Below are 27303 nucleotides of genomic sequence, written 5' to 3'. Positions count from 1 at the left end.
TATAAATCTAAAACTATTCTAAAATAAATAGTTAATTAAGAAGTTCCAAAAAGTCTTGTAGGGTGCAGCTAATGCAGTACTTAGAGGGAAGTTTATAGCTTTAAACAACTATTTTAGAAAAGAAAGGTCCAAAAGACAATGACCTAAAGTCCTACCTTAAGAAGCTAGTAAACAAAGAACAAAATGAATAGATAGAAGGTAAAAATAGTAGAAGTAGACAGAAGGAAAGTGATAATAAAGACAACAGAAGAAATCAATGAAATAGACAAAGACAGACAACATGCAAAATCACAAAGCCAGAAACTGGTATTTTGAAAAGATCAACGATATTGATAAACCTGTAGATAGACCAGTAACAAAAAACAGAACAAATTACTAGTGTCAGGAATGAAGGATTTATCACTACAGATCTTACAGGATAATAAAGGGATATGGTAAACAACTTTATGCCAACAAATTTGACAACATAAATGGACAGTTTCTTGAAAAATACTAGCATACTAAAACCGTGACAAGGTGAAGCAAAACCTGAATAAGGTTCTACTAAAGAAAGGGAATTAATTAAAAAACTCTCCCATAAAGAAAAGTCAGGGCCACAATGGTTTCACTGATGAATCTTACCAAGTACTTAAAGAAGAAGTCAATTTTATACAAACTTTCAGAAAACAGGCAAAGGGGAAACACTTCCAAACTCGTTTCGCTAGGTCATCGTAACCCTAAAAACCAAAAATGGACAAAGACACTACAGATTTAAAAGAAAATTCAAAATAGTGTGCTGTATAAACATAGACCCAAAAAATTCTAGGCAAAATAGTAACAAATCATAATACATTATGAATAAATAACCAAGGACAGATAGGTAGGTATCTGATAAAGCCAAAATGTTACTGATAGAATTTAGGTGGTCAGCATTTTTCTGTCTGCAATTTCCCAAAATACAATATAGGGAGAAAAATTAAGGGAATATTTCCAGATTTGCATATAAAGAGATTATTTCTGCTGTAGTATGAGGAATTAAGAAAGTGCAAGATAACCTGAGAGTAATCTGAGACGGGCTGCTGAGACCACTTCAGAGGACATTATATAGATATTTTTAGGTTGGCATTTATAGATAGTTGGAAATACAGATATTTCCAGGTAAATTTGAGCCCTGGGAAAATTTCCGAACTGTTGGAATGCTGAACAGAAGCAAATTTTGTATAAGCATATTTTTTACTACGTGCTTGCTGAGAGGTTTGGATATATTACTGCCACATGTACATATGCATGTGAGCTTTTAGTAAGCATTAGATTTTTGACATGTACATGAGTATGTTGAAGGCTTTTGCATGTTCCACTACTTTAACAGCACATATATTGCTCCCTAAAATCTAATAAAATATGTGAGTCTTTTTCAGAGACTCAGATGATTTTTAAAATATAGAACAAAGGCATTTAGAATGCTATTAACATCAATTTTACTGCTTAAATAAATGCTTTATTATATTACACCATTATTGTGGTATAGTCAACCATAAACTTAAAAGATTCTGTAAAAAAGAAATAATGAAGATGATTGCTATAACAGTCATAATAGTATAAAGTGGTTGAAGATTGTCGAACATACTGCTAGCAGTAAGGTGCATGGAAAACAAAGCTTTTTGAGAATGTTGGGTAGTTATCAGGGCTATCTCTTACCAGCTTGCAGTGAATTGTAATTCATGTCACAGAATTTTAAGTTAATTACTATGTGGATACTGGGTTGCTTGGAAATACATGTAACTGAAATGTTGAATACAGGAGTGTAAACTTTTTAAATTGTTAAATAAATTCAACAAGCTACCCAGTTGTACTTGTAAAATAGTGTTTGTACAAACTATCTTTGGGCTTATGACTTACTTTGTTATATGGCAATAACATTTCCTAGTATTTTTATTACCTTGTTAGGGTTGGTGTTATACTAATGTCTTCCTCAGTCATTTTTCCCTCACCACTTTTTCCCTAAAGCATCCCCAGTACATAATGCTTGTTAAGTTCCAGAATTGCCTTAGGAATTGGAACCTGACAATAGTTTTGATTTTGAGTTAAGCATTCAGACTGTGGTCTCCTCTGTCCATTTCCTGGCCTGGTGAATACCTTCATTTGTGGGCAGCTGGACTTTTAATGCCTTTCTGAGTCACAGCCTTAACTTTCAGTCTGTTTTAGCCGTATGCTTACTAATAAAGAGTGGTTGGTACATACTAATGCTAAGTGTTGTGTTAGGGCAGATAATATAAAAAGTAGGAATGCTGGTAGGTAAAATGCTTATAAGCTTATGCCCAGTCAAAGATATTGGATGCAAGAAACCTCCAGTCACTTGAGTTGGGAAACAGGAGCGAGACAGAACTTAGACTCAGCAAGTACAACAGCTACTCAGAATAAGCCTTTGAAAGTTGCAGGTCTAGGTTGATATGCCCAAAAATACTTCCTGACCTCTGTTGTCAACTTACTAAAACTTCTTTAGTTAGGAGCCTTGAAACTTTCTGGGGAGACTCACTCAGCAAAACAAGGACCTCCCAGAAGTGCCACTCATATCTTTGCTGCACAACCTTCAGGGCAACCTAGAGGGTAGGGGCAAAAATTAGTTCTGTCACTGAACACTGTCTCTCTCTTACCCAGTCTTGCTCACCAAAAATCCAGTACTTTCCTGTCAGAGTTAAGGTGGAGGCACAGAAAGTTACCTGTGGAATTCAGAAAGGGATTCTAGTCTGAGAACTACTCCTCCCACCCAAATGAAACAGTAATTATTAAGCTTTTTTCCTTCAGTGTTTTACAGTGTATTGTCATATCAATCTGAGTTGGCTTTAATTATATCAGAGTTCAAATATCTTAAGTACTGGGTTGATTATAATGAATGTTATGAGGTGTATAAAAACACAGATCCCTTCCTCATGGTAAGGTCAGGCAGACCTGAAATATTTTGACATTGACGTTTGAGATGGATTACAGTGTAATGAGATAGATGGTGGTCACTTGGAAGGCTGTCTTGCTGTTGCTGACCAATTTAAGTCACTTTTGAATGACTACCATTGTATAAGGATGGTATACATCCTAGAGCCTAGGGAAGTACAAAATGCAGTCTCTGGCGATTCTAATGCAGTAGTTCTACTCTACCTGCACAACTGTATTTCTTATTAATAAGCTACATGGGTGATTCTGAAGTACTGCTTAGGTTTAGAACTTTTTTATATATTGGAGGCAGGAAACGTTAGTGAATGGAGCAGTTGGGTGAAAGGAGAGTGCATGTAAAGTCTTGCAAGTGTATTACACTGAAGAATGGATGAAAATGAAAAATCTGTCAGGACTTGGAAACTAAATATGAGAATCTGAAAGAAGAGAATATGGTTTTGCCTACAAGAATGGTAATTGTACTGACAGAATAGTAATTAGGATATTAAGAAAGGGTATTATAGGATTCTAAAGGCTGTTATGAATAAGACATTTTTTATAATTTGGAGAAAATCTGAAAGATTTCATAATGGGCATATTTAAGTGATGTGGGGGAACTGTAAGGTGGTTAAAGCAAGGATGGCAGTAGTTGATTGTTATTTACATTTACTTGTATAATATAACCTCTCAAGCACTTTTGAGATCCCAGAGTTGGATTTTCTATTTCCTCAACTTCTAATTCTTTTTAAGACCTTTAAAGAGAGCAGTGGTTTCCATCTAGAAGGGTGTGGGCCAATTATCAGTGTTTCAGAAAGCTTAATAGAAATCATATATTTACCCAGTTTAAGGATGTACAAAGTAAAGTTCCTTTGTTTTTGGCTGTAATCAAATGACCCCAAAGTTTAAATACTAGGTCCTTATTGACTAAGTAATTTTCTAGTAGTTACACTTTTTGGTTTTTTACAAAAGTGAAAATGAATTTACATAGTACATGCAGATCAGAATCATGGAGCTGGTGGAAGGAAAAAATAAAAAGAGGGAGTCTTTGGTTGGAAGGTTGATAAGAGAATATTTTGATCATATGCCTTATTTCTTTATCCATTTACTAGGAGTTAACTGTCTTTGGCTTTTTTAAATAGAAACACAGCTTGTATTTTAGTGCTTAGTTCTCAGTTGAGTAAATATAGAAAAACTGCACAATAATTGCTGTTGCCTGTGCCAGAAAGTCACACTTTTTCATTGACTTTATTGCTTTTAAGTTTTTTGTCCCTGTTTTGCTTTGATGGTTAAAAACTTGAAGTAGTATTAAAACTTCTGGACATACCTTCTTTACCACTGTTTCCCCAGCTCTTAACAGTGTTTGGTGCTTAGTAAATGTTTGTTGAGTGAAATAAAACACTGCATGTAATAGTAATTAGAGTTGAAGTAAATGTTAAGATATAAGGGAATTAAAAGAATAATTATGCTTTGACTCTCAGCACCAGAGTTGACTTATGTTAATTTTGAGATTTGGAAGATACTTGCAATACTGGAAGCATCAATGATACTGTTACCCTATCCATTTTTAGCTTTAATAGCTAGTTGACATTCAGTTTTCTCAAATGTCTAAAACTTTAACCTAGCATCTTATTTTGGTGTTTTGTACTTTGTTACTGAATAAAATTATTTCAGACATTCAGTAATGGTATAAAGCGCATTGCAGTAGCAAAGAAACTGCTGAGTGACCGAGAGTGGAGAACCTTTGGCCTCTGTCTCATTGGCCCTTCCATGCTGTTGTCTGGAAGTTATAGATTAAATTAGGGTATCTTATAGCTTCATTACCTCACAATTTTAAGTCCCCTAAGGAATGAACCTAGGTGAGGAAACAGATTACAGCCTGGTATTGTATGTGTGGACAGAAAAATGGTGCTGTTTGGGAGTGGAATTAAATTCTCGTGTAGCGCATCCTTGCCAGGACACAAGGGAAAAGTGTGGATTGTAAAATAGAAAACTTGGTGCTCTTAATCCAAATCCCAGTATTTACCCAGCTCTTTGGTAATCTAAGATAGTTCTGTTTGGAACAGCTCAACAGATACTTATGGAGTGCCTACAGTATGCCAGACATTGTTCTAGGTGCTAGACCTATACTAGTAAACAAGATATAAAAGTCCCTGTTCTCATGGAACTTAATTTTTATTTGAGGGGAATTGAAAATAAATATATCCTATGTCAGGTAGTAAAAGGTGGTTGTTTTGGATACCTCCTGCTGATTAGCAAAACACCCCAAAATTTCCTGGCCTAAAATAGCTATTTTATTGTTTATTATAGTTCTGTGGGTTGAAAAGGGCTCATTTGTATGATTCTTTAACTGGTCTCACTAGGGTCCCTCGGTGGCAGCAGGGCCTGGAAAACCTGGCATGGTTCACTCTCCCAGCATGGCTGTCAGTGCTGGCTGTCGTTTGGGTGCTCAGCTGAAGCCTCAGTTCTTTCCCCTTGGCTTCTTGGGGCTTGGGCTCCTCACAGCATGTGGCTGGGTTCTGACAGGGAGTGTTCCAAGTGTGCAAAGGCAGAAGCTGCAGATTTTTTGAAGGCCCAGCCTCAGAAATTACATTGCCACTTCCATCACATTTTATTGGTCAAAATACGTCACAGGGAAGGGAAAATAGATTCCACTTTTTGATGTATGGTGGCGACAAGACCACATAGATAATGTTGTGGTCATGGTCATCTATGGCAATGACCTACTACAGTGCTATTAAAAAATTAGGCTGTGCCTCTTCAAGAGAGGCTCTGAGACCCTGCACTTCTCCTCGACCAACTCAGAGCTAAGTGGCCCACAGCCTCCAGAGCCATATTGTCAAGGTGAAAATAGAAGCCTACAGTTCTACCTTTTGCTTCAGCAGTGTTTGGATGGAACAGATCCAGGCATGCCTGTTCTTTCAGCCTCCCACCTCCTTTCAGCTTCTTTTCCAGTTGCAGCCTTCATCTTCTCAGCCATCCTCTGCCTCTGGGCCCAGCCAGTACTGCTCTTTGAGCTTTGCTTCTTACTGGCCCATCAACCATGAGTCCCAGATTCATCAGGATTATTCCACCAAGGTGGAGGGCTCTGTCAGCTGCCTGGTCAACCTGCATCTACAGGCCCTCTATACCTACTTCTCTGTGGGCTTCTATTTTGACCTTGACAATATGGCTCTAGAGGCTGTGGACCACTTAGCTCTGAGTTGGTCAAGGAGAAGTGCAGGGTCTCAGAGCCTCTCTTGAAGATGCAGAATCAGCATGGTGGCCTCGCCCTCTTTCAGGATGAGCAGAAGCCATCCCAAGATGACTGAGGTAAAACCCTGGACACCATGAAAGCCTTCATGGTCCTGGAGAAGAACCTGAACCAGGCCCTTTTGTATATGCATTCCCTGGGATCTGCCTGCATAGACACCCATTTCTGTGACTTCCTGGAGAGCCACTTCCTAGATGAGGAGGTGAAATTCATCAAGAAGATGGGAAACCACCCAACTAGCCCTCACAGGCCGGCTGGCCTCCAAGCTGAGCAAATATCTCTTTGAAAGACCCATCCTCAACTGACTGGGAGCCTCCAGAGCCCAGTGGTCTTTGAGGGGCCCTTCTGACGTCCCCCTGGTGTCAGGGCTTCTGTGGCAGACTCTCCCAGCAGCCACTAAGCAGCTTTTTAACTGCCCTGAAGCTCTCTCTCAAGCCATGGGCCAAATGGAAGCAATAAAGCTTTTTTGCAGCAAAAACATAATAAAAATTAAATTTAAAAATCAAGGCAGGTTAATAGGGGCATAGAGGAGATGGAGAATAGAAAGTACAGTATTCTATAATAGGTCAAGGCCTCCCCGGTGAGACAGCATTGCAGATACCTGATGGAAATGAGAGAGTGAACCATGGGAACCAAAAAAAGTTAAGAATACTGCAGAGAGAGAGAACAGAAAATACAGAAGTCCTAGGGTGGGAGAAACCATGGTGTGATCAAGGAACAGCGAGGAGGGCAGTGTGACTGGGATGGTGTGATGGAGGGTGGTTAAGGTGTGAGTGGTCAGAGAGAGAAACATCTGTGGCCTATAGCTTAGGATTTTGCTTTCTCCAAGTTAGATGGGAATCTCTTGGCAGATCATGAGCAGAAGAGTTAACTGATTTGACTTAAATTTTAAAAGAATCCTGTTCTGATAATCTTTGGCTACTGTTTTGAGACTAAACTATAAGAGGACAAGGGTGGTAATAGGGAGTCAAGTCATAGGCTAGTGCCATGTGAGGTAATAGATGTGCTAAGTAAGGAGTTGTATTTTGGATATATTTCAAGTTGGGACTGATAGGATTTACTGGTGAGGGTGGATATGAGGTGAGAGAGATCAAGAATGACTCCCAAAGTTTTTGCTCTAGGTAGGAAAATTGGAATCTGCATTTACAAAGATAAGAAAACTGGAGGAGGACTAGGGCGAAGTTGAAGGAGATGCAAGACTTGTAATTTTGGCTGTTAAATAAGATGAATCTAAGAAGACATCTGGGGAAAAAAAGATGACTAAATGTTACTTCCTCATTGCAGGTATGACGTTGAATGCTTCAGATCTGGTCACTATGGTACGAGAACGAAAATGCATATTGTGCCACATTGTGTACAGCTCAAAAAAGGTAATGAATAGAAGAGGGAGAATCTGAGGCTTTATTACTGATCATCTTTTCAGAGACATCATACAGAATATTTATAGATGGCTAAAAGCTTTTAACAGCTTTTTACTTATCACTCATTCCACTGGTTTCTATTTATTACTGCCTCATCAAGCCAGTAACTGTATTACTAAACCTCTAGCTAGAATTTGACGATACCCAAAAGTACATAATATAGGAAAATTCAATGTGTAATAACCACTTATAGAGAAAACACTTGAAGATTCAGTTTATTTGGGGTTATACTTTTTTTTTTTTTCAAATTTACTGGGATGAATTTTTTTTTTTTTTTTGAGAGGGCATCTCTCATATTCATTGATCAAATGGTTGTTAACAACAACAAAATTCTGTATAGGGGACTCAGTGCACAATCATTAATCAACCCCAAGCCTAATTCTCAGCAGTCTCCAATCTTCTGAAGCATAACTAACAAGTTGTTACATGGTGAACAAATTCTTACATGGTGAATAAGTTCTTACATGGTGAACAGTGCAAGGGCAATCATCACAGAAACTTCCAGTTTTGATCACGCATTATGAACTATAAACAATCAGATCAGATATGAATATTCATTAGATTTTTATACTTGATTTATATGTGAATCCCACATTTCTCCCTTATTATTATTATTATTTTTTTAAATAAAATGCTGAAGTGGTAGGTAGATGCAAGATAAAGGTAGAAAACATAGTTTAGTGCTGTAAGAGGGCAAATGTAGATGTTCAGGTTTGTGCCTATAGACTATTAATCCAAGCTAGACAAGGGCAACAAAACATCCACGGATGCAGAAGATTTCTCTCAAAACAGGCGGTGAGGTTCTAAACCTCACCTCTGTTGATCCCCAATTTCTCACTTGATGGCCCCCCTGCAACTGTGCCTGTCTTAGGTTGTTCCTCTCTTGAGGAATCTTACCCATCTCTGGCTAACCAGTTATCTTCCGGGGCCATACAGGGAAATGTAAAGTTGGTAAGTGAGAGAGAAGCAATATTGTTTGAAAAGGTTAGCTTTTTACTTCTTTGCAGATTTATGCCCTGTGGCTTCTATGCCCAGCATTTGTCTTGAGGTATCTTTACCACTGGGAAGAATTATGATACTTGGTAATTTCGATATGAGGTACGATATCTACTTAAGGGTTGTAATTAGGAAGGAAGAAAAAAAGCTATAGAAGTAGCAGATGGAAGAAAACATGGGAAGATTGATTATTTCTTTGACATATCTTCTTGTAGAGTAACATAAGCATGTATAGGTTTTAAACTACTAACTAAGTTGTGTACACACATTAACATAATAGGAATACAGCTGCATAACCAAAGCAGACCTACAATTACCAGCCATCTCCAGTGAAACCAAAAAAATCAGTTAGGCACCCTAGGCATTTGACAAAACTTATCAATGATATGATGGATATTCTCTAACTGAATTTGAATAGTTTGAGAAAAATCAGACAAATTAAAACAACACATTCCTGGGAACTGTTCACATCCCATATGTTCTTTTAACAGTAGATAGTCTATAGTCGCAAGATTTTGGAACGCTGCAACTTGCACTTCTCCTAATTCTTGGTTCAGTTCTGACAGTATAGATCCAGTCAAATTTGTTGTTTTGCTGTATGCACAGGCCAGCTTAGATATCTCCTTCTTCATTCCAATGGCAAGTCCAGGAACTGGTGGGATAAATGCAACTACAACTGCAACAGTGCCAGGATCTTTGTTGAAGTTTTTTGATGATCATCTTCTGGAATGACTCTTCCAGAGAATGTTGATGTTGGAAGTTCTTCTTCATATTGTATCTTCATTCGTTTTCATGGTAGCCAAATTAGGCTTTGATCCTCTGTATAAACACAAACAAACCCTTTTCCCACACTTTCATATGCGCTTTATACCATTGTGAAGAACTTATTGGAGATCATCACACAGGAACTGCTTTTTTTGAAAAGAAAGGAATATTATCAGAAAAATGTATTTCCATAGCTGATCACCTGACACCCTTTAAATGATCAAAATTAAGGATATTTAAAGCATGCATTAATCGTTGATTTACAGTTAGTTTTATCCTATCAGGGAGTAATACCCCTTTTCTTTCTTTTTTTTTTTGTTATCATTAATCTACAATTACATGAAGAATATTATGTTTACTAGGCTCTCCGCTATACCAGGTCCCCCCAACAAACCCTGTTACAGTCACTATCCATCAGCATAGAAAAATGTAGAATCACTATTTGTCTTCTCTGTGTTGTACAGCCCACCCCTTTCTCCCCCCCCATTATGCATGCTAATCATAATACCCCCTTTCTTCATTCCCCCCCTTATCCCTCCCTACCCACCCATCCTCCCCAGTCCCTTTCCCTTTGGTACCTGTTAGTCCGTTGTTGGGTTCTGTGATTCTGCTCCTGTTTTATTCCTTCAATTTTTCCTTTGTTCTTATACTCCACAGATGAGTGAAATCATTTGGTATTTGTCTTTCTCCACTTGGCTTATTTCACTGAGCATAATACCCTCTAGCTCCATCCATGTTGCAAATGGTAGGATTTGTTTTCTTCCTCTGGCTGAAAAATATTCCATTGTGTATATATACCACATCTTCTTTATCCATTCATCTACTGATAGACACTTAGGTTGCTGCCATTTCATGGCTATTGTAAATAGTGCTGTGATAAACATAGGGGTGCATCTGTCTTTTTCAAACTTGAGTGCTGCATTCTTAGACTAAATTCCTAGAAGTGGAATTCCTGGGTCAAATGATAAGTCTATTTTGAGCATTTTGAGGAACCTGCATACTGCTTTCCACAATGGTTGAACTAATTTACATTCCCACCAGCAGTGTAGGAGGGTTCCCCTTTCTCCACAACCTCACCAACATTTGTTATTGTTTGTCTTCTGGGTGGTAGCCAGCCTTACTGGTGTGAGGTGATATCTCATTGTGGTTTTAATTTGCATTTCTCTGATGACAAGCAATGTGGAGCATCTTTTCATGTGTCTATTGGCCATCTGAATTTCTTTTTTGAGGAACTGTCTGTTCAGTTCCTCTGCCCATTTTTTAAGTGGATTATTTGTTTTTTGTTTGTTGAATTGGGTGAGCTCTTTATATATTTTGGATGTCAAGCCTTTATCGGATCTGTCATTTACAAACATATTCTCCCATACTGTAGGGTACCTTTTTGTTCTATTGATGGTGTTTTTTGCTGTACAGAAGCTTTTCAGCTTACTATAGTCCCACTTGTTCATTTTTGCTTCTGTTTTCCTTGCCCAGGGAGATATGTTCAAGAAGAGGTCACTCATGTTTATGTTTAAGAGGTTTTTGCCTATGTTTTTCTCTTAGAGATTTATGGTTTCATGACTTACATTCAGGTCTTTGATCCATTTTGAATTTACTTTTGTGTATGGGGTTAGACAATGGTCCAGTTTCATTCTCTTACATGTAGCAGTCCAGTTTTGCCAGCACCATCTGTTGAAGAGACTGTCATTTTGCCATTGTATGTCCATGGCTACTTTATCAAATATTAATTGACCATATATGTTTGGGTTAATTTCTGGGGTCTCTAATCTGTTCCACTGGTCTGTGGCTCTGTTCTTGTGCCAGTACCAAATTGTCTTGATTACTATGGCTTTGTAGTAGAGCTTGAAGTTGGGGAGTGAGATCCCCCCTACTTTATTCTTCTTTTTCAGGATTGCTTTGGCTATTCGGGGTCTTTGGTGTTTCCATATGAATATTTGACCTATTTGTTCCAGTTTGTTGAAGAATGTTGCTGGTAATTTGATAGGGATTGCATCAAATCTGTATATTGCTTTGGGCAGGATGGCCAATTTGACTATATTAATTCTTCCTACCCAAGAGCATGGGATGAGTTTTCATTTGTTAGTGTCCCCTTTAATTTCTCTTAAGAGTGACTTGTAGTTTTCAGGGTATAGGTCTTTCACTTTTTTGGTTAGGTTTATTCCTAGGTATTTTATTCTTTTTGATGCAATTGTGAATGCAGTTGTTTTCCTGATTTCTCATTCTATTGGTTCATTGTCAGTATATAGGAAAGCCACAGATTTCTGTGTATTAATTTTGTATACTGCAAGTTTGCTGAATTCAGATATTATATCTAGTAGTTTTGGAGTGGAGTCTTTGGGGTTTTTTATGTACAACATCATGTCATCTGCAAATAGTGACAGTTTAACTTCTTCTTTACCAATCTGGATTCCTTGTATTTCTTTGTTTTGTCTGATTGCTGTGGCTAGGACCTCCAGAACTATGTTAAATAACGGGGGAGAGTGGGCATCCCTGTCTGGTTCCTGATCTCAGAGGAAAAGCTTTCAGCTTCTCGCTGTTCAGTATAATGTTGACTGAGGGTTTATCATATATGGCCTTTATTATGTTGAGGTACTTGCCCTCTATACACATTTTGCTGAGAGTTTTTATCATAATGGATGTTCAATTTTGTCAAATGCTTTTTCAGCATCTATGGAGATGATCATGTGTTCTTTGTCTTTCTTTTTGTTGATGTGGTGGATGATGTTGATGGATTTTCTAATGTTGTATCATCCTTGCATCCCTGGGATGAATCCCACTTGGTCATGGTGTATGATCCTTTTGATATATTTTTGAATTCAGTTTGCTAATATTCTATTGAGTATTTTTGCATCTACATTCATCAGGGATATTGGTCTGTAATTTCCCTTTTGGTGGTGTCTTTGCCTGGTTTTGGTATTAGGGTGATGTTGGCTTCATAGAATGAGTTTGGGAGTATTCCCTCCTCTTCTATTTTTTGGAACACTTTAAGGAGAATGGGTATTATTATGTCTTCTCTGTGTGTCTGATAGAATTCAGAGGTTAATCCATCCGGCCCCGGGGTTTTGTTCTTGGGTAGTTTTTTGATTACCGTTTCAATTTCTTTGCTCGCAATTGGTTTGTTTAACTTTTGTGTTTCTTCCTTGGTCAGTCTTGGAAGGTTGTATTTTTCTAGGAAGTTGTCCATTTCTTCTAGGTTTTCCAGCTTGTTGGCATATAGGTTTTCATAGTATTCTTTAATAATTCTTTGTATTTCTGTGGAGTCTGTCATGGTTTTTCCATTCTCATTTCTGATTTTGTTCATTTGTGTTTATCCTCTTTTTCTCTTAATAAGTTTGGCTAGAGGCTTATCTATTTTATTTTCTCAAAGAACCAGGTCTTGGTTTCATTGATTTTTGCTGTTGTTTTATTCTTCTCAATTTTGTTTATTTCTTCTCTGATCTTTATTATGTCCCTCCTGCTGCTGACTTTAGGCCTCATTTGTTCTTCTTTTTCCAGTTTTGATAATTGTGATGTTAGACTATTCATTTGGGATTGTTCTTCCTTCTTCAAGTGTGCCTGGATCGCTATATACTTTTCTCTTAAGAGTGCTTTCACTGCATCGCACAGAAGTTGGGGCTTTGTGTTGCTGTTGTCATTTGTTTCTATATATTCCTTGGTCTCTATTTTGATTTGTTTATTGATCCATTGATTATTTAGAAGCATGTTGTTAAACCTCCATGTGTTTGTGAGCCTTTTTGTTTTCTTTGTAGAATTTATTTCTAGTTTTATACCTTTGTGGTCTGAAAAGTTGGTTGGTAGAATTTCAATCTTTTGGAATTTACTGAGGCTCTTTTTGTGGGCTAGTATGTGGTCTATTCTGGAGAATGTTCCATGTGCACTTGAGAAGAATGAGTATCCTGTTGCTTTTGGATGTAGAGTTCTATAGATGTCTATTAGGTCCGTCTGTTCTAGTGTGTTGTTCTGTGCCTCTATGTGCCTGGTGGATCTATCCTTTGGGGTGAGTGGTGTGTTGTAGTCTCCTAAAATGAATGCATTGCATTCTATTTCCCCCTTTAGTTCTGTTAGTATTTGTTTCACATATGCTGGTGCTCCTGTGTTGGGTGCATATATATTTAGAATGGTTATATCTTCTTGTTGGACTGAGCCTTTATCATTATGTAGTGTCCTTTATCTCTTATTACTTTCTTTGTTTTGAAGTCTATTTTGTCTGATACTAGTACTGCAACCCCTGCTTTCTTCTCTCTGTTGTTTGCCTGAAATATGTTTTTACATCCCTTGACTTTTAGTCTGTGCATGTCTTTGGGTTTGAGGTGAGTTTCTTGTAAGCAGCATATAGATGAGTCTTGCTTTTTTATCCATTCTATTACTCTGTGTCTTTTGATTGGTCCATTCAGTCCATTTACATTTAGGGTGACTATTGAGAGATACGTACTTATTGCCATTGCAGGCTTTAGATTCATGATTACCAAAGGTTCAAGGTTAGCTTGTTTAGTATCTTACTGCCTGACTTAGCTCGCTTATTGAGCTGTTATATACACTGTCTGGAGATTCTCTTCTTCTCTCCCTTCTTATTCCTCCTCCTCCATTCTTCATATGTTGTGTGTTTTGTTCTCTGCTCTTTTTAGGAGTGCTCCCATGTAGAGCAGTCCCTGTAAGATGCCCTGTAGAGGTGGTTTGTGCGTAGCAAATTCCCTCAGCTTTTGCTTGTCTGGAAATTGTTTAATCCCGCCATCATATTTAAATGATAGTCATGCTGGATACAGTATCCTTGGTTCAAGGCCCTTCTGTTTCATTGCATTAAATATATCATGCCATTCTCTTCTGGCCTGTAGGGTTTCTGTCGAGAAGTCTGATGTTAGCCTGATGGCTTTTCCTTTATAGGTGACCTTTTTCTCTCTAGCTGCCTTTAAAACTCTTTCCTTGTCCTTGATCTTTGCCATTTTAATGATTATGTGTCTTGGTGTTGTCCTCCTTGGATCCTTTCTGTTGGGAGTTCTGTGTATTTCCGTTGTCTGTTCAGTTATTTCCTCCTCCTGTTTGGGGAAGTTTTCAGCAATTATTTCTTCAATGACACTTTCTATTCCTTTTTCTCTCTCTTCTTCTTCTGGTACCCCTATAATATGGATATTGTTCCTTTTGGGTTGGTCACACTGTTCTCTTAAAATTGTTTCATTCCTGGAGATCCTTTTATCTCTCTCTTTATGTCAGCTTCTATGCATTCCTGTTCTCTGGTTTCTATTCCATCAGTGGCCTCTTGCATCTTATCCATTCTGCTTATAAATCCTTCCAGAGTTTGTGTCACTTCTGTAATCTCCTTCCTGACATCTGTGATCTCCCTCCGGTCTTCATCCCTTAGCCCTTGCATATTTCTCTGCATCTCTGTCAGCATGTTTACGATTTTTATTTTGAATTCTTTTTCACGGAGACTGGTTAGGTCTGTCTCCTTCTCTGGTGTTGTCTCTGTGATCTTGGTTTGCCTGTAGTTTTTCTTTTTCATGGTGATAGAAATAGTTTGCAGAGCTCGTATGAGTGATAGCTGAAAGAACTTCCCTTCTTGTTGGTTTGTGGCCTTTCTGTCCTGGGAGAACAGCAACCTCTCGTGGCTTGTGCTGGGCAGCTGCGCATAGACAGGGCTTCTGATTCCTGCCCGGCTGCTATGGAGGTTATCTCCGCTGTTGCTGTGGACATGGCCTGGCTGGGGCTGCTGCTCCAAAATGGTGGAGCCGTGTTGGAGCTGGAGTGTCCGGGAGGCTATCTATCTCCGTGAGGGGCCTCCGTGCTCCCTGCTACCCAGGGGTTTCGAGTGCCCAGAGATCCCCAGATTCCCTGCCTCTGGACTAGGTGTCCCAGGAGGCTTCTGTCTGGTTTTGGGGTCCCTGTCCCTTTAAGACTTCCAAAAAGCACTCACAAAAAAAAAAAAAAAAAAAGCCGCTCACTTTCCTTTGTCCTATGGCACCGGCCTCAGGGACCCACTCATTGGTTTTGCTGCCCTGTTTCCCTAGTATCCAGGGCCCCACGCATGCCCTGTGTCTGCGCTCTGGTCCGGATGGCTGGGGTTGGGTGTTCAGCAGTCTTGGGCTCCTTCTCCCTCCCTGCTGACTCTTCTCCTCCCACCAGGAGCTGGGCGGAGGGGCACTCAGGAGCCACTGGGCCAGGGTTTGTATCTTACCGCCTTCGCGAGGTGCTGGGTTCTCGCAGGTGTGAATGTGGTCTGGATGTTGTCCTGTGTCCTCTGGTCTCTATTCTTGGAAGAGTTGTCTCTGTTATAGTTTCATAAATATATGTGGTTTTGGGAGGAGATTTCCACTGCTCTACCCACGCCGCCATCTTGGCTCCTGAGGTTATACTTTTTGCTGATTAGCTAAGGACCCAGTGTTTACTATGTTGCATGCGTTCTCTTTCTGCCTGTGCTTGTGAGAAGTGCGGCACAGCTGAAATGGTATTAACAATATCCTAGATGTCCACAAGGTGGGGATATTGCTCAATGAAAAACACAAGAACTAAAAGAACTTACCTGTGCTTTGGCAAAATTGACTGCAATTTGTCTTAGTTTTTGCTTTTTCTTGCCTTTATCCTTTGCTTTCAAAGTCGTGTTCCTAGCTTAAATACTGTGGACTTTTTTTCTCTATGCTTTTAAGGTGTTCTTGATTGTCATTGGGAATCAGAACTGAGAAGATTGTCATGAGGTGGGTTAACCAGGGAAGTCTGAGTGGACCTTGAAAGATGTTTGAGAGTTTAAGATGGCTTAAAAGAAATCGAGAAGAGATACTGTAGGTCACAGTACAACATATACAAAAGTACAGAGCTGGAATGGAATATAACAGTTCTAGGAGTTGGTAAGAAGGTTTATCTGACTAAAACAGTTTCACCTTGAGAATAGTGGGACCGCATTTAGTTTGTAATTTAAGTGAAGATAGTTGAGAGTGTTGAGTGCCAGGCTGAGGAGGGGTTTGATTATGATTCATCCAGTAAGCTGGGGTGAAAATTTTTTTCCTCTTTAGTGTTAGTGATGGAAAAATCAATTGAATTTTAAAATGATGTTTAACAATATACCTGCTGCCTCTTACAAAAGTAAAAGAACTGCTCTTTTAGTTTAAAAAAGTTAGGCCAGGATTTATACAAATTTTTATCAATAAAATTCTTTATGATGTGAGATGGACAGTAGACACTCAGGTGTGGTGTCAGACTTTCATGGAGTAGCCACCCTATCTTGTGCTGTCTCATAGTTTTTGTCATTTTAATTCTTTTAAGCTTCTTCTACTTCTGTTGAAAACATGTTTTCATCGCTTTATCCTTTTCCATGGATTAGAATGAACATTTAATCAAGGGCAAGGATTATCTTCTCCTCCCCTAAGGGAAGCCAACTATAGGCTGTTAAGCAAGGGAACGGCATAATTTAACTGTTGAGGTTAATACAGTCTAAAAAATTAGTATAATGGGTTCATGAAAGACATAACTGATATTTACTTTTAGATAGATGGTGAACAACTTACGTTGAAGCGGTGCTTCCCGCTAGTTTCCCAAAACTAATCTAATCCTGATTTCTACAAATATAATGTAAGGAGAAAAGGATCTAGGGTGATTAAGTATGGGAAGAAACTGTATAGTACATCTCTTTGTATCCTGATGCTCATTAACTTAATGAAAGACTAAGAAGCCCTGTAGTTAAAAATAATTTTTTTTTTTTTGAGAGGGCATCTCTCATATTTATTGATCAACTGGTTGTTAACAACAATAAAATTCTGTATAGGGGAGTCAATGCTCAATGCACAATCATTAATCCATCTCAAGCCTAATTCTCATCAGTCTCCAATCTTCTGAAGCATAACGAACAAGTTCTTACATGGTGAACGAATTCTTACATAGTGAATAAGTTCTTACATGGTGAACAGTACAAGGGCATTCATCACAGAAACTTTTGGTTTTGATCATGCATTATGAACTATAAATAATCAGGTCAAATATGAATATTCGTTTGATTTTTATACTTGATTTATATGTGGATCCCACATTTCTCCCTTTATTATTATTATTTTTTTTATTTTTAATAAAATGCTGAAGTGGTAGGTAGATGCAAGATAAAGGTAGAAAACATAGTTTAGTGTTGTAAGAGAGCAATTGTAGATGATCATTTGTGTGCCTATAGACTATGTGCTAATCCGAGCTAGACAAGGGCAATAAAACATCCATGGATGCAGAAGCTTTCTCTCAAAACGGGGGGGGGGGGGGGTGAGGTTCTAAGCTTCACCACTGCTGTTCCCCGATTTCTCACCTGATGACCCCCCTGTGACTGTGCCCGTCTTAGGTTGTTCCTCCCTTGAGGAATCTTACCCGTCTCTGGCTAACCAGTCATCTTCCGGGGCCATACAGGGAAATGTAAAGATGGTAAGTGAGAGAGAAGCCATATTGTTTGAAAAGGTTAGCTTTTTACTTCTTTGCAGATTTATGCCCTGTGGCTTCTATGCCCAGCACTTGTCTCGAGGTATCTTTACCACCTGGAGGAATTATGATACTTGGTAAATTCGATATGAGGCACGAATTCTATTTAAGGGTTGTAATTAGGAAGGAAGAAGAAAAGCTATAGAGGTAGCATATGGAAGAAAACATGGGAGGATTGATTATTTCTTTGACATATCTTCTTGTAGAGTACCTTAAGCATGTATAGGTTTTAAACTACTAACTAACTTGCGCACACATATTAACATAATAGGAATACGGTGACGTAAACTAAGCAAATCTATAATTACCAGCCATCTCCAGTGAAGCCAAGAAAACCAGTTAGGCACCCTAGGCATTTGTGAACATTTGTCTATGATATGATGGATATTGTCCAACTGTACTTGAACAGTCTGAGAGAAATCAGACAAATTAAAGCAACCCATTTCTGGGATCTATTCAAATCCCATATGTTCTTTTAACCATAGATAGTCTATAGTCGTAAGATCTTGGAGCGCTACAACTTGCACCCCTCCCAACTCCTGGTTGAGTTCCAACAGTACAGACCCACTCAAATTCGTTGTCTCACTGTATGCACATGCCAGCCTAGACATTGCCCTCCTCATTCCAGTGGCAAGTCCAGGAAACGGTGGGATGGACGCAGCCACAACCACAGCATTGCCCAGATCCCTGTGGAGGCTTTTTGATAATCATCCCCCGGCACGAGTCCTCCAGAGAGTGCTGATGCCGGAAGCTCCTCCTCATATCGTATCTTAGTTCATTTTCTGAGTATCCAAGCTAGGCCTTGATCTTCTGCATAAAAACAAACAGACCCTTTGCCCACACTTTGACATGCCCTCTATACCACTGTGTAGAATTCATTGGAGGTCAGCACACAGGAACTGCTTTTTTTTTTTTTTTTTTAATTAAGAGAAAAGAATATTATCAGAAAAGAGTACCTCCATAGCCGATCATCTGACACCCTTTAAGTGATCAAAATTAAGGATATTTAAAGCATGCGTTAATCTTTGATTTACCAATAGTTTTATCCTATCAAGGAGTAATCCCCCTTTTCTTTCTTTCTTTTTTTTTTAATCTTTAATCTACACTTACATGAAAAATACTATGTTTACTATGCTCTCCCCTATACCAAGTCCCCCCTAAAAACCATATTAGAGTCACTGTCCATCAGCATAGCAAAATGTTTTAGAATCACTACTTGTCCTCTCTGTGTTGTACAGCCCTCCCTCCTCTTTCTCCCTCCCCCCCCATGTATGCTAATCTTAATATCCCCTTTATTCTTCCCCCTGCTGCCCACCCATCCTCCCCAGTTCCTTTCCCTTTGGTACCTGTTAGTCCATTTTTGGATTCTGTAGTTCCGCTGCTGTTTTGTTCCTTCAGATTTTCCTTTGTTCTTATACTCCTCAGATGAGTGAAATCATTTGGTATTTCTCTTTCTCCGTTTGGCTTATTTCACTGAGCAAAATACTCTCCAGCTCCATCCATGTTGCTGGAGATGGTAGGATTTTCCCTCTTCTTATGGCTGAGTAGTATTCCATTGTGTATATGGACCACATCTTCTTTATCCATTCATCTACCGATGGACATTTAGGTTGCTTCCAGTTTTTGGCTATTGTAAATAGTGCTGCGATAAACATAGGGGTGCATCTGTCTTTCTCAAACTTGATTGCTGCGTTCTTAGGGTAAATTCCTAGGAGTGGAATTCCTGGGTCAAATGGTAGGTTTATTTTGAGCATTTTGATGAACCTCCATACTGCTTTCCACAGTGGTTGAACTAATTTACATTCCCAACAGCAGTGTAGGAGGGTTCCCCTTTCTCCACAGCCTCGCCAACATTTGTTGTTGTTTGTCTTTTGGGTGGCAGCCATCCTTACTGGTGTGAGGTGATACCTCATTGTAGTTTTAATTTGCATTTCTCAGATAATTAGCGATGTGGAGCATCTTTTCATGTGTCTTTTGGCCATCTGTACTTCTTTTTTGAGGAACTGTCTGTTCAGTTCCTCTGCTCATTTTTTAATTGGGTTATTTATATTTTGTTTGTTGAGGCATGTGAGCTCTTTATATATTCTGGACGTCAAGCCTTTATCGGATCTGTCATTTACAAATATATTCTCCCATACTGTAGGGTTCCTTTTTGTTCTATTGATGGTGTCTTTCACTGTACAGAAGCTTTTCAGCTTAAATGTAGTCCCACTTGCTCATTTTTGCTTTTGTTTTCCTTGCCTGGGGAAATATGTTCAAGAAGAGGTCACTCATGTTTATGTCTAAGAGGTTTTTGCCTATGTTTTTTTCCAAGAGTTTAATGGTTTCATGACTTACATTCAGGTCTTTGATCCATTTTGAGTTTACCTTTGTATATGGGGTTAGACAATGGTCCAATTTCATTCTCCTACATGTAGCTGTCCAGTTTTGCCAACACCATCTGTTGAAAAGACTGTCATTTCGCCATTGTATGTCCATGGCTCCTTTATCAAATATTAATTGACCATATATGTTTGGGTTAATGTCTGGAGTCTCTAATCTGTTCCACTGCTCTGTGGCTCTGTTCTTGTGCCCGTACCAAATTGTCTTGATTACTATGGCTTTGTAGTAGAGCTTGAAGTTGGGGAGTGAGATCCCCCCTACTTTATTCTTCTTTTTCAGGATTGCTTTGGCTATTCGGGGTCTTTGGTGTTTCCATATGAATTTTTGAATTATTTGTTCCAGTTCATTGAAGAATGTTGCTGGTTATTTGATAGGGATTGCATCAAATCTGTATATTGCTTTGGGCAGGATGGCCATTTTGACGATATTAATTCTTCCTAGCCATGAGCATGGGATGAGTTTTCATTTGTTAGTGTCCCCTTTAATTTCTCTTAAGAGTGACTTGTAGTTTTCAGGGTATAGGTCTTTCACTTTTTTGGTTAGGTTTATTCCTAGGTATTTTATTCTTTTTGATGCAATTGTGAATGCAGTTGTTTTCCTGATTTCTCATTCTATTGGTTCATTGTCAGTATATAGGAAAGCCACAGATTTCTGTGTGTTAATTTTGTATCCTGCAAGTTTGCTGAATTCAGATATTAGATCTAGTAGTTTTGGAGTGGAGTCTTTAGGGTTTTTTATGTACAGTATCATATGATCTGCAAATAGTGACAGTTTAACTTCTTCTTTACCAATCTGGATGCCTTGTATTTCTTTCTTTTGTCTGATTGCCGTGGCTAGGACCTCCAGAACTATGTCAAATAACAGTGGGGAGAGTGGGCATCCCTGTCTGGTTCACGATCTCAGAGGAAATGCTTTCAGCTTCTCGCTGTTCAGTATAATGCTGGCTGTGGGTTTATCATATATGGCCTTTATTATGTTGAGGAACTTGCCGTCTATTCCCATTTTGCTGAGAGTTTTTATCATGAATGGATGTTGAATTTTGTCAAATGCTTTTTCAGCATCTATGGAGATGATCATGTGGTTTTTGTCCTTCTTTTTGTTGATGTGGTGGATGATGTTGATGGATTTTCTAATGTTGTACCATCCTTGCATCCCTGGGATGAATCCCACTTGGTCATTGTGTATGATCCTTTTGATATATTTTTGAATTCAGTTTGCTAATATTCTATTGAGTATTTTTGCATCTACATTCATCAGGGATATTGGTCTGTAATTTCCCTTTTGGTGGTGTCTTTGCCTGGTTTTGGTATTAGGGTGATGTTGGCTTCATAGAATGAGTTTGGGAGTATTCCCTCCTCTTCTATTTTTTGGAACACTTTAAGGAGAATGGGTATTATTATGTCTTCTCTGTGTGTCTGATAGAATTCAGAGGTTAATCCGTCCGGCCCCGGGGTTTTGTTCTTGGGTAGTTTTTTGATTACCGTTTCAATTTCTTTGCTTGTAATTGGTTTGTTTAACTTTTGTGTTTCTTCCTTGGTCAGTCTTGGAAGGTTGTATTTTTCTAGGAAGTTGTCCATTTCTTCTAGGTTTTCCAGCTTGTTGGCATATAGGTTTTCATAGTATTCTTTAATAATTCTTTGTATTTCTGTGGAGTCTGTCATGATTTTTCCGTTCTCATTTCTGATTCTGTTCATTTGTGTTGATTCTCTTTTTCTCTTAATAAGTTTGGCTAGAGGCTTATTTTCTCAAAGAACCAGGTCTTGGTTTCGTTGATTTTTGCTGTTGTTTTATTCTTCTCAATTTTGTTTATTTCTTCTCTGATCTTTATTATGTCCCTCCTTCTGCTGACTTTAGGCCTCATTTGTTCTTCTTTTCCCAGTTTTGATAATTGTGGTGTTAGACTATTCATTTGGGATTGTTCTTCCTTCTTCAAGTGTGCCTAGATCACTATATACTTTCCTCTTAAGACTGCTTTCGCTGCATCCCACAGAAGTTGGGGCTTTGTGTTGTTGTCATTTGTTTCTATATATTCCTTGATCTCTATTTTGATTTGTTCATTGATCCATTGATTATTTAGAAGCATGTTGTTAAGCCTCCATGTGTTTGTCAGCCTTTTTTTTTTTTCTTTGTAGAATTTCTTTCTAGTTTTATACCTTTGTGGTCTGAAAAATTGGTTGGTAGAATTTCAATATTTTGGAATTTACTGAGGCTCTTTTTGTGAGCTGGTATGTGGTCTCTTCTGGAGAATGTTCCATGTGCACTTGAGAAGAATGAGTATCCTGTTGCTTTTGGATGTAGAGTTCTATAGATGTCTATTAGGTCCGTCTGTTCTAGTGTGTTGTTTAGTGCCTGTGTGTCCTTACTTATTTTCTGCCCGGTGGATCTATCCTTTGGGGTGAGTGGTGTGTTGTAGTCTCCTAAAATGAATGCATTGCAGTCTATTTCCCTCTTTAGTTCTGTTAGTATTTGTTTCACAAATGCTGGTTGTCCTGTGTTGGGTGCATATATATTTAGAATGGTTATATCCTCTTGTTGGACTGAGCCCTTTATCATTATGTAGTGTCCTTCTTTATCTCTTGTTACTTTCTTTGTTTTGAAGTCTATTTTGTCTGCTATTAGTATTGCAATCCCTGCTTTCTTTTCACTGTTGTTTGCCTGAAATATGTTTTTCCATCCCTTCACTTTTAGTCTGTGCCTGTCTTTGGGCTTGAGGTGAGTTTCTTGTAAGCAGCATATAGATGGGTCTTGCTTTTTTATCCATTCTATTACTGTGTATCTTTTGATTGGTACATTAAGACCATTTACATTTAGGGTGACTAATGAGAGATATGTACTTATTGCCATTGCAGGCTTTAGATTCGTGGTTACCAAATGTTCAAGGTTAGCTTCTTTAGTATCTTACTGCCTAACTTAGCTCGCTTATTGAGCTGTTCTGTACACTGTCTGGAGATTCTCTTCTTCTCTCCCTTCTTATTCCTCCTCCTCCATTCTTCATATGTTGTGTGTTTTGTTCTCTGCTCTTTTTAGGAGTGCTCCTATGTAGAGCAGTCCCTGTAAGATGCCCTGTAGAGGTGGTTTGTGCGTAGCAAATTCCCTCAGCTTTTGCTTGTCTGGAAATTGTTTAATCCCGCCATCATATTTAAATGATAGTCATGCTGGATACAGTATCCTTGGTTCAAGGCCCTTCTGTTTCATTGCATTAAATATATCATGCCATTCTCTTCTGGCCTGTAGGGTTTCTGTCGAGAAGTGTGATGTTAGCCTGATGGGTTTTCCTTTATAGGTGACCCTTTTCTCTCTAGCTGCCTTTAAAATTCCTTCCTTGTCCTTGATCCTTGCCATTTTAATTATTATGTGTCTTGGTGTTGTCCTCCTTGGATCCTTTCTGTTGGGGGTTCTGTGTATTTCCGTGCTCTGTTCGATTATTTCCTCCCCCAGTTTGGGGAAGTTTTCAGCAGTTATTTCTTCAAAGAGACGTTCTATCCCTTTTCCTCTTTCTTCTTCTTCTGGTACCCCTATAGTACGAATATTATTCCTTTTGGATTGGTCACATAGTTCTCTTAGTGTTGTTTTGTTCCTGGGGATCCTTTTATCTCTCTCTATGTCAGCTTCTATACGTTCCTGTTCTCTGGTTTCTAGTCCTTCAGTGCCGTCTTGCATCTTATCCATTCTGCTTATAAATCCTTCCAGGGATTGTTTCACTTCTGTGATCTCGTTCCTGACATCTGTTATCTCCCTCCGGACTTCATCCCATTGCTCTTGCATTTTTCTGTGCATCTCATCACATTGCTCTTGCATTTTTCTCTGCATCTCTGTCAGCACGTTCATGATTTTTATTTTGAATTCTTTTTCAGGAAGACTGGTTAGGTCTGTCTCCTTCTCAGGTGTTGTCTCTGTGATCTTTGTCTGCCTGTAGTTTTGCCTTTTTGTGGCGATAGAGATAGTTTGCATAGCTGGTACGAGTGACAGCTAGGAGAGCTTTCCTTCTTGTTGGTTTGTGGCCTTCCTCTCCTGGGAGAATAGCGACCTCTAGTGGCGTATGCTTGGCAGCTGTGCGCAGACTGGGCTTCCGCCACCTGCCTCTTTGGTTTGCAGTTTATCTCTGCTGTTGCTGTGGGCGTGGCCTGGCTGGGGCCGCTCCTCCAAAATGGTGGAGCCCCATTGGAGGGGGAGCATCTGGGAGGCTACTTATCTCTGTAAGTGGCTTCTGTGCTCCCTGTTCCCCAGCGGGTTAGAGTGCCCAGAGATCCCCAGATTCCCTGCCTCTGGGTAAGTGTCCTGTCCTGCCCCTTTAAGACTTCCAAAAAGCACTCACCATACCAAAACAACAACAGCAACAGGGAAAGAGAAAAAATAATAATAATAATAATTAACAAAAAGGGGGGGGGAACGTGCGATTTTCTTTGTCCTCAGGTGCTGGTCTCAGGCACCCCGTCATCGGTCTTGCTGCCCTGTTTCCCTAGTATTGGGGTTCCTGTCCCTTTAAGGCTTCCAAAAAGCACTCACCACAAAAAAAGGGAAAAACGCGTGATTTTCTTTGTCCTCAGGTGCCAGTCTCAGGCACCCGCTCACTGGTCTTGCTGCCCTGTTTCCCTAGTATTGGGTTCCCTGTCCCTTTAAGACTTCCAAAAAGCACTCGCCAAAAGAAAGGAGAAAAACGCGCGATTTTCTTTGTCCTCAGGTGCCGGTGTCAGGCTCCCGCTCACTGGTCTTGCTGCCGTGTTTCCCTAGTATTGGGGTCCCTGTCCCTTTAAGGCTTCCAAAAAGCACTCGCCAAAAAAAAAAAAAACTGCTCCCGTTTCTTTGTTCTCCGGCGTCAGCCTCAGACACCTGCTCACCAGTCCTGTCGCCCTGTTTCCCTAGTATCCAGTACTGCACACATGCACTGTGTCTGCGCTCTGGTCCGGAATCCTGGGGCTGGGTGTTCAGCAGTCCTGGGCTCTCTCTCCCTCACTGCTGACTCCTCTCCACCTGCCAGGGGCCGGGGGGAGGGGTGCTCGGGTCCCACCAGGCTGGGGCTTGTATCTTACCCCCTTCGCGAGGCGCTGGGTTCTCGCAGTTGTGGATGTGGTCTGGATGTTGTCCTGTGTCCTGTGGTTCTATTTTAGGAAGAGTTGCCTTTGTTATATTTTCATAGATATATGTGGTTTTGGGAGGGGAGATTTCCGCTGCTCTACTTACGCCGCCATCCTGGCTCCTTAAAAAGTAATTTAAAAACATTTTTTTGTATTATTCAGTGTGTTCTACCACCAAATCTTTTTTTTTTTTCTATTCTCTTCCTCCTTTTAAAAACACAATGACAAATGTATAGGAAACTACACTGAAGTGTAGTAACTGAGCAGGTATACCCTGGGGGCTGTTTAATCCTATGCTTATGCATCTTTCCCAGTTATTTTGAAAGCTCAGTTGCCTGTTTGCATTCATTCCTTAGGATAGGATAAGAGAGAATTTTACATGTAAATTTAGGAAAAGATTTGTGAACTGTCTTAGACAATCAAACATCATGTTAAAACTAGTTTTGAATGATAATGTTTTTATAACTGAAATAGAATATAAAATTGGTTTTTATATCAGAGAATAACCTATTTCAGTGAATACTGTTTTAGTCTGGAGTGGTTTTATTTTAAGAAACAGAGCTCACTTAAATTTAGCTCAATAAAAGGGGATTTGGCATATGTAAATCTAATCCAAGATAAAATTAAATAATAGGAAACATGGAGATTTGAGCAGGTGTTGTGTATTGTTTATGGATTTTTCTCATTTTATATTATGTCAATTCAACTCAGTTTTCCGCACTGTAAGTGTTCATTCTAATTAGTGGCCAGTCATTTGTAGCTAGAAGGAGTCACATGTAAAGCTACCCCTCCAAATGAAGCATTTGTAGAAATCGGAAAGAAACAGTTATCTTCAGTAAAATTGCCATTTAAAGAAAGTGTTGTGAATCATAACCCTGTTTGTCACATAGTTGTAGTAGATAAAGTAAGACTAGGTAGTTAGGTTGTGTGCTCTTTTTGACAAATGAACTGTATGTAATGAAAAAATCTCAATGCACCAAGTGCTTACATGGTGTTCAAAACATTAGCTTTAGTTCAGATCTGCCAGGGTTTGAGTCCTAGCTTGACCACCTGATTATCTCTGATTCTGAGAGGGCAAGACTGAATATTTTCACACTTACTCCTTCAATGTCTAGCTCTGTACTTGGCACATAATAAGACTTGATAAATATTTGAATAAGTTTGCTTTTCTGCATTCCTTGTGTCCTCATGACGTTAATAATATTTCCTCAGCAGTGTTTTGCAGTTCAAGTGAGAAAATGTTTGGGACACCAGCACAGGGAACAGTTAATAGTAATACTCAACAGTTATGGTAGGCCTTTTATTATATGTGTAAACAGCCATTCTCTAATTATGGCATGCTGGGTGTATACACTTTGGTGTGACAAAGGGACAGACATTTACAGCTTTTTTATTTTTTAGAGGTGTGTCTGCATGTGCACACAAGTTTTTAAGTGGAAGCTCTTCCCACAGATTTAATTTTCTTCCCATTAAAGGTGCGAAGAAGGGAGGAGAGAACCAAGTAAATTTTTTAACTTTTCATTAAAACCGAACAAATCATTTGGGGGGTAGGGGTATGGGCAGTGATGATGAAGGCATGATTGAGCTGCTGTGTTCAAAGCAGTTTTTAAAAACTTTCTGATCAGCCATAAAGAATTTCTGTTATGTTCTTTACTTCTATCTAGAACTGTTATATCTATCTGTTCATTCAACAGTACTGATGACTGTATGTCAGGCCCTAGCCAACAGAGAGAGTTATAACTTAACTCTTGAGAAACTCAATTGACTTGGGAAAGACTATGGAGAAAAGTAGCCAAGTAGTTGAGAAGTTACATGATTTCAGAGACTTTTTATAATAAAATAAACTATTAAATTCCTCATATTGGGATAAAATTTAACCCACAGAGTTTATTCTTAAATCTTTGGCCTCCTAAAGATAACATACTTTCTAACCTTTGAGGAGAGCCCCTTAAATAGGTCTTTCTTAACAGTTCCTTTATTTAAAAATGAAATATGTAAAAAACACAGCTAAAGAATCATTTAATAAGTAACTGATTTCAATATTGAATTGAGAAGAGTAACTGCAACA

The 27303-nt window shown here is 39.0% G+C and overlaps 1 protein-coding gene across 7 annotated transcripts in view; it reads left to right on the top strand.

The window, feature by feature from the left end:
- The window catches only part of ZNF106 (zinc finger protein 106), an 83593-nt gene that overhangs the window by 7994 nt on the left and 48296 nt on the right, over window positions 1-27303 (top strand). For all 7 annotated transcript variants that reach the window (XM_073211693.1, XM_073211697.1, XM_073211696.1 and 4 more), the window contains exon 2: window positions 7442-7527. In XM_073211693.1, the coding sequence (XP_073067794.1) occupies window positions 7454-7527 (74 nt within the window). In that variant the 5' untranslated portion in view covers window positions 7442-7453. The remainder of the gene's footprint in view (window positions 1-7441; window positions 7528-27303) is intronic.

Source organism: Manis javanica, chromosome 8, assembly GCF_040802235.1.
Source record: "Manis javanica isolate MJ-LG chromosome 8, MJ_LKY, whole genome shotgun sequence".
In the NCBI taxonomy this organism is placed as follows: Eukaryota; Metazoa; Chordata; class Mammalia; order Pholidota; family Manidae; genus Manis; species Manis javanica.
The sequence above is the reverse complement of the archived record's forward strand: the minus strand, read 5'-3'. Positions and strand labels throughout refer to the sequence as shown.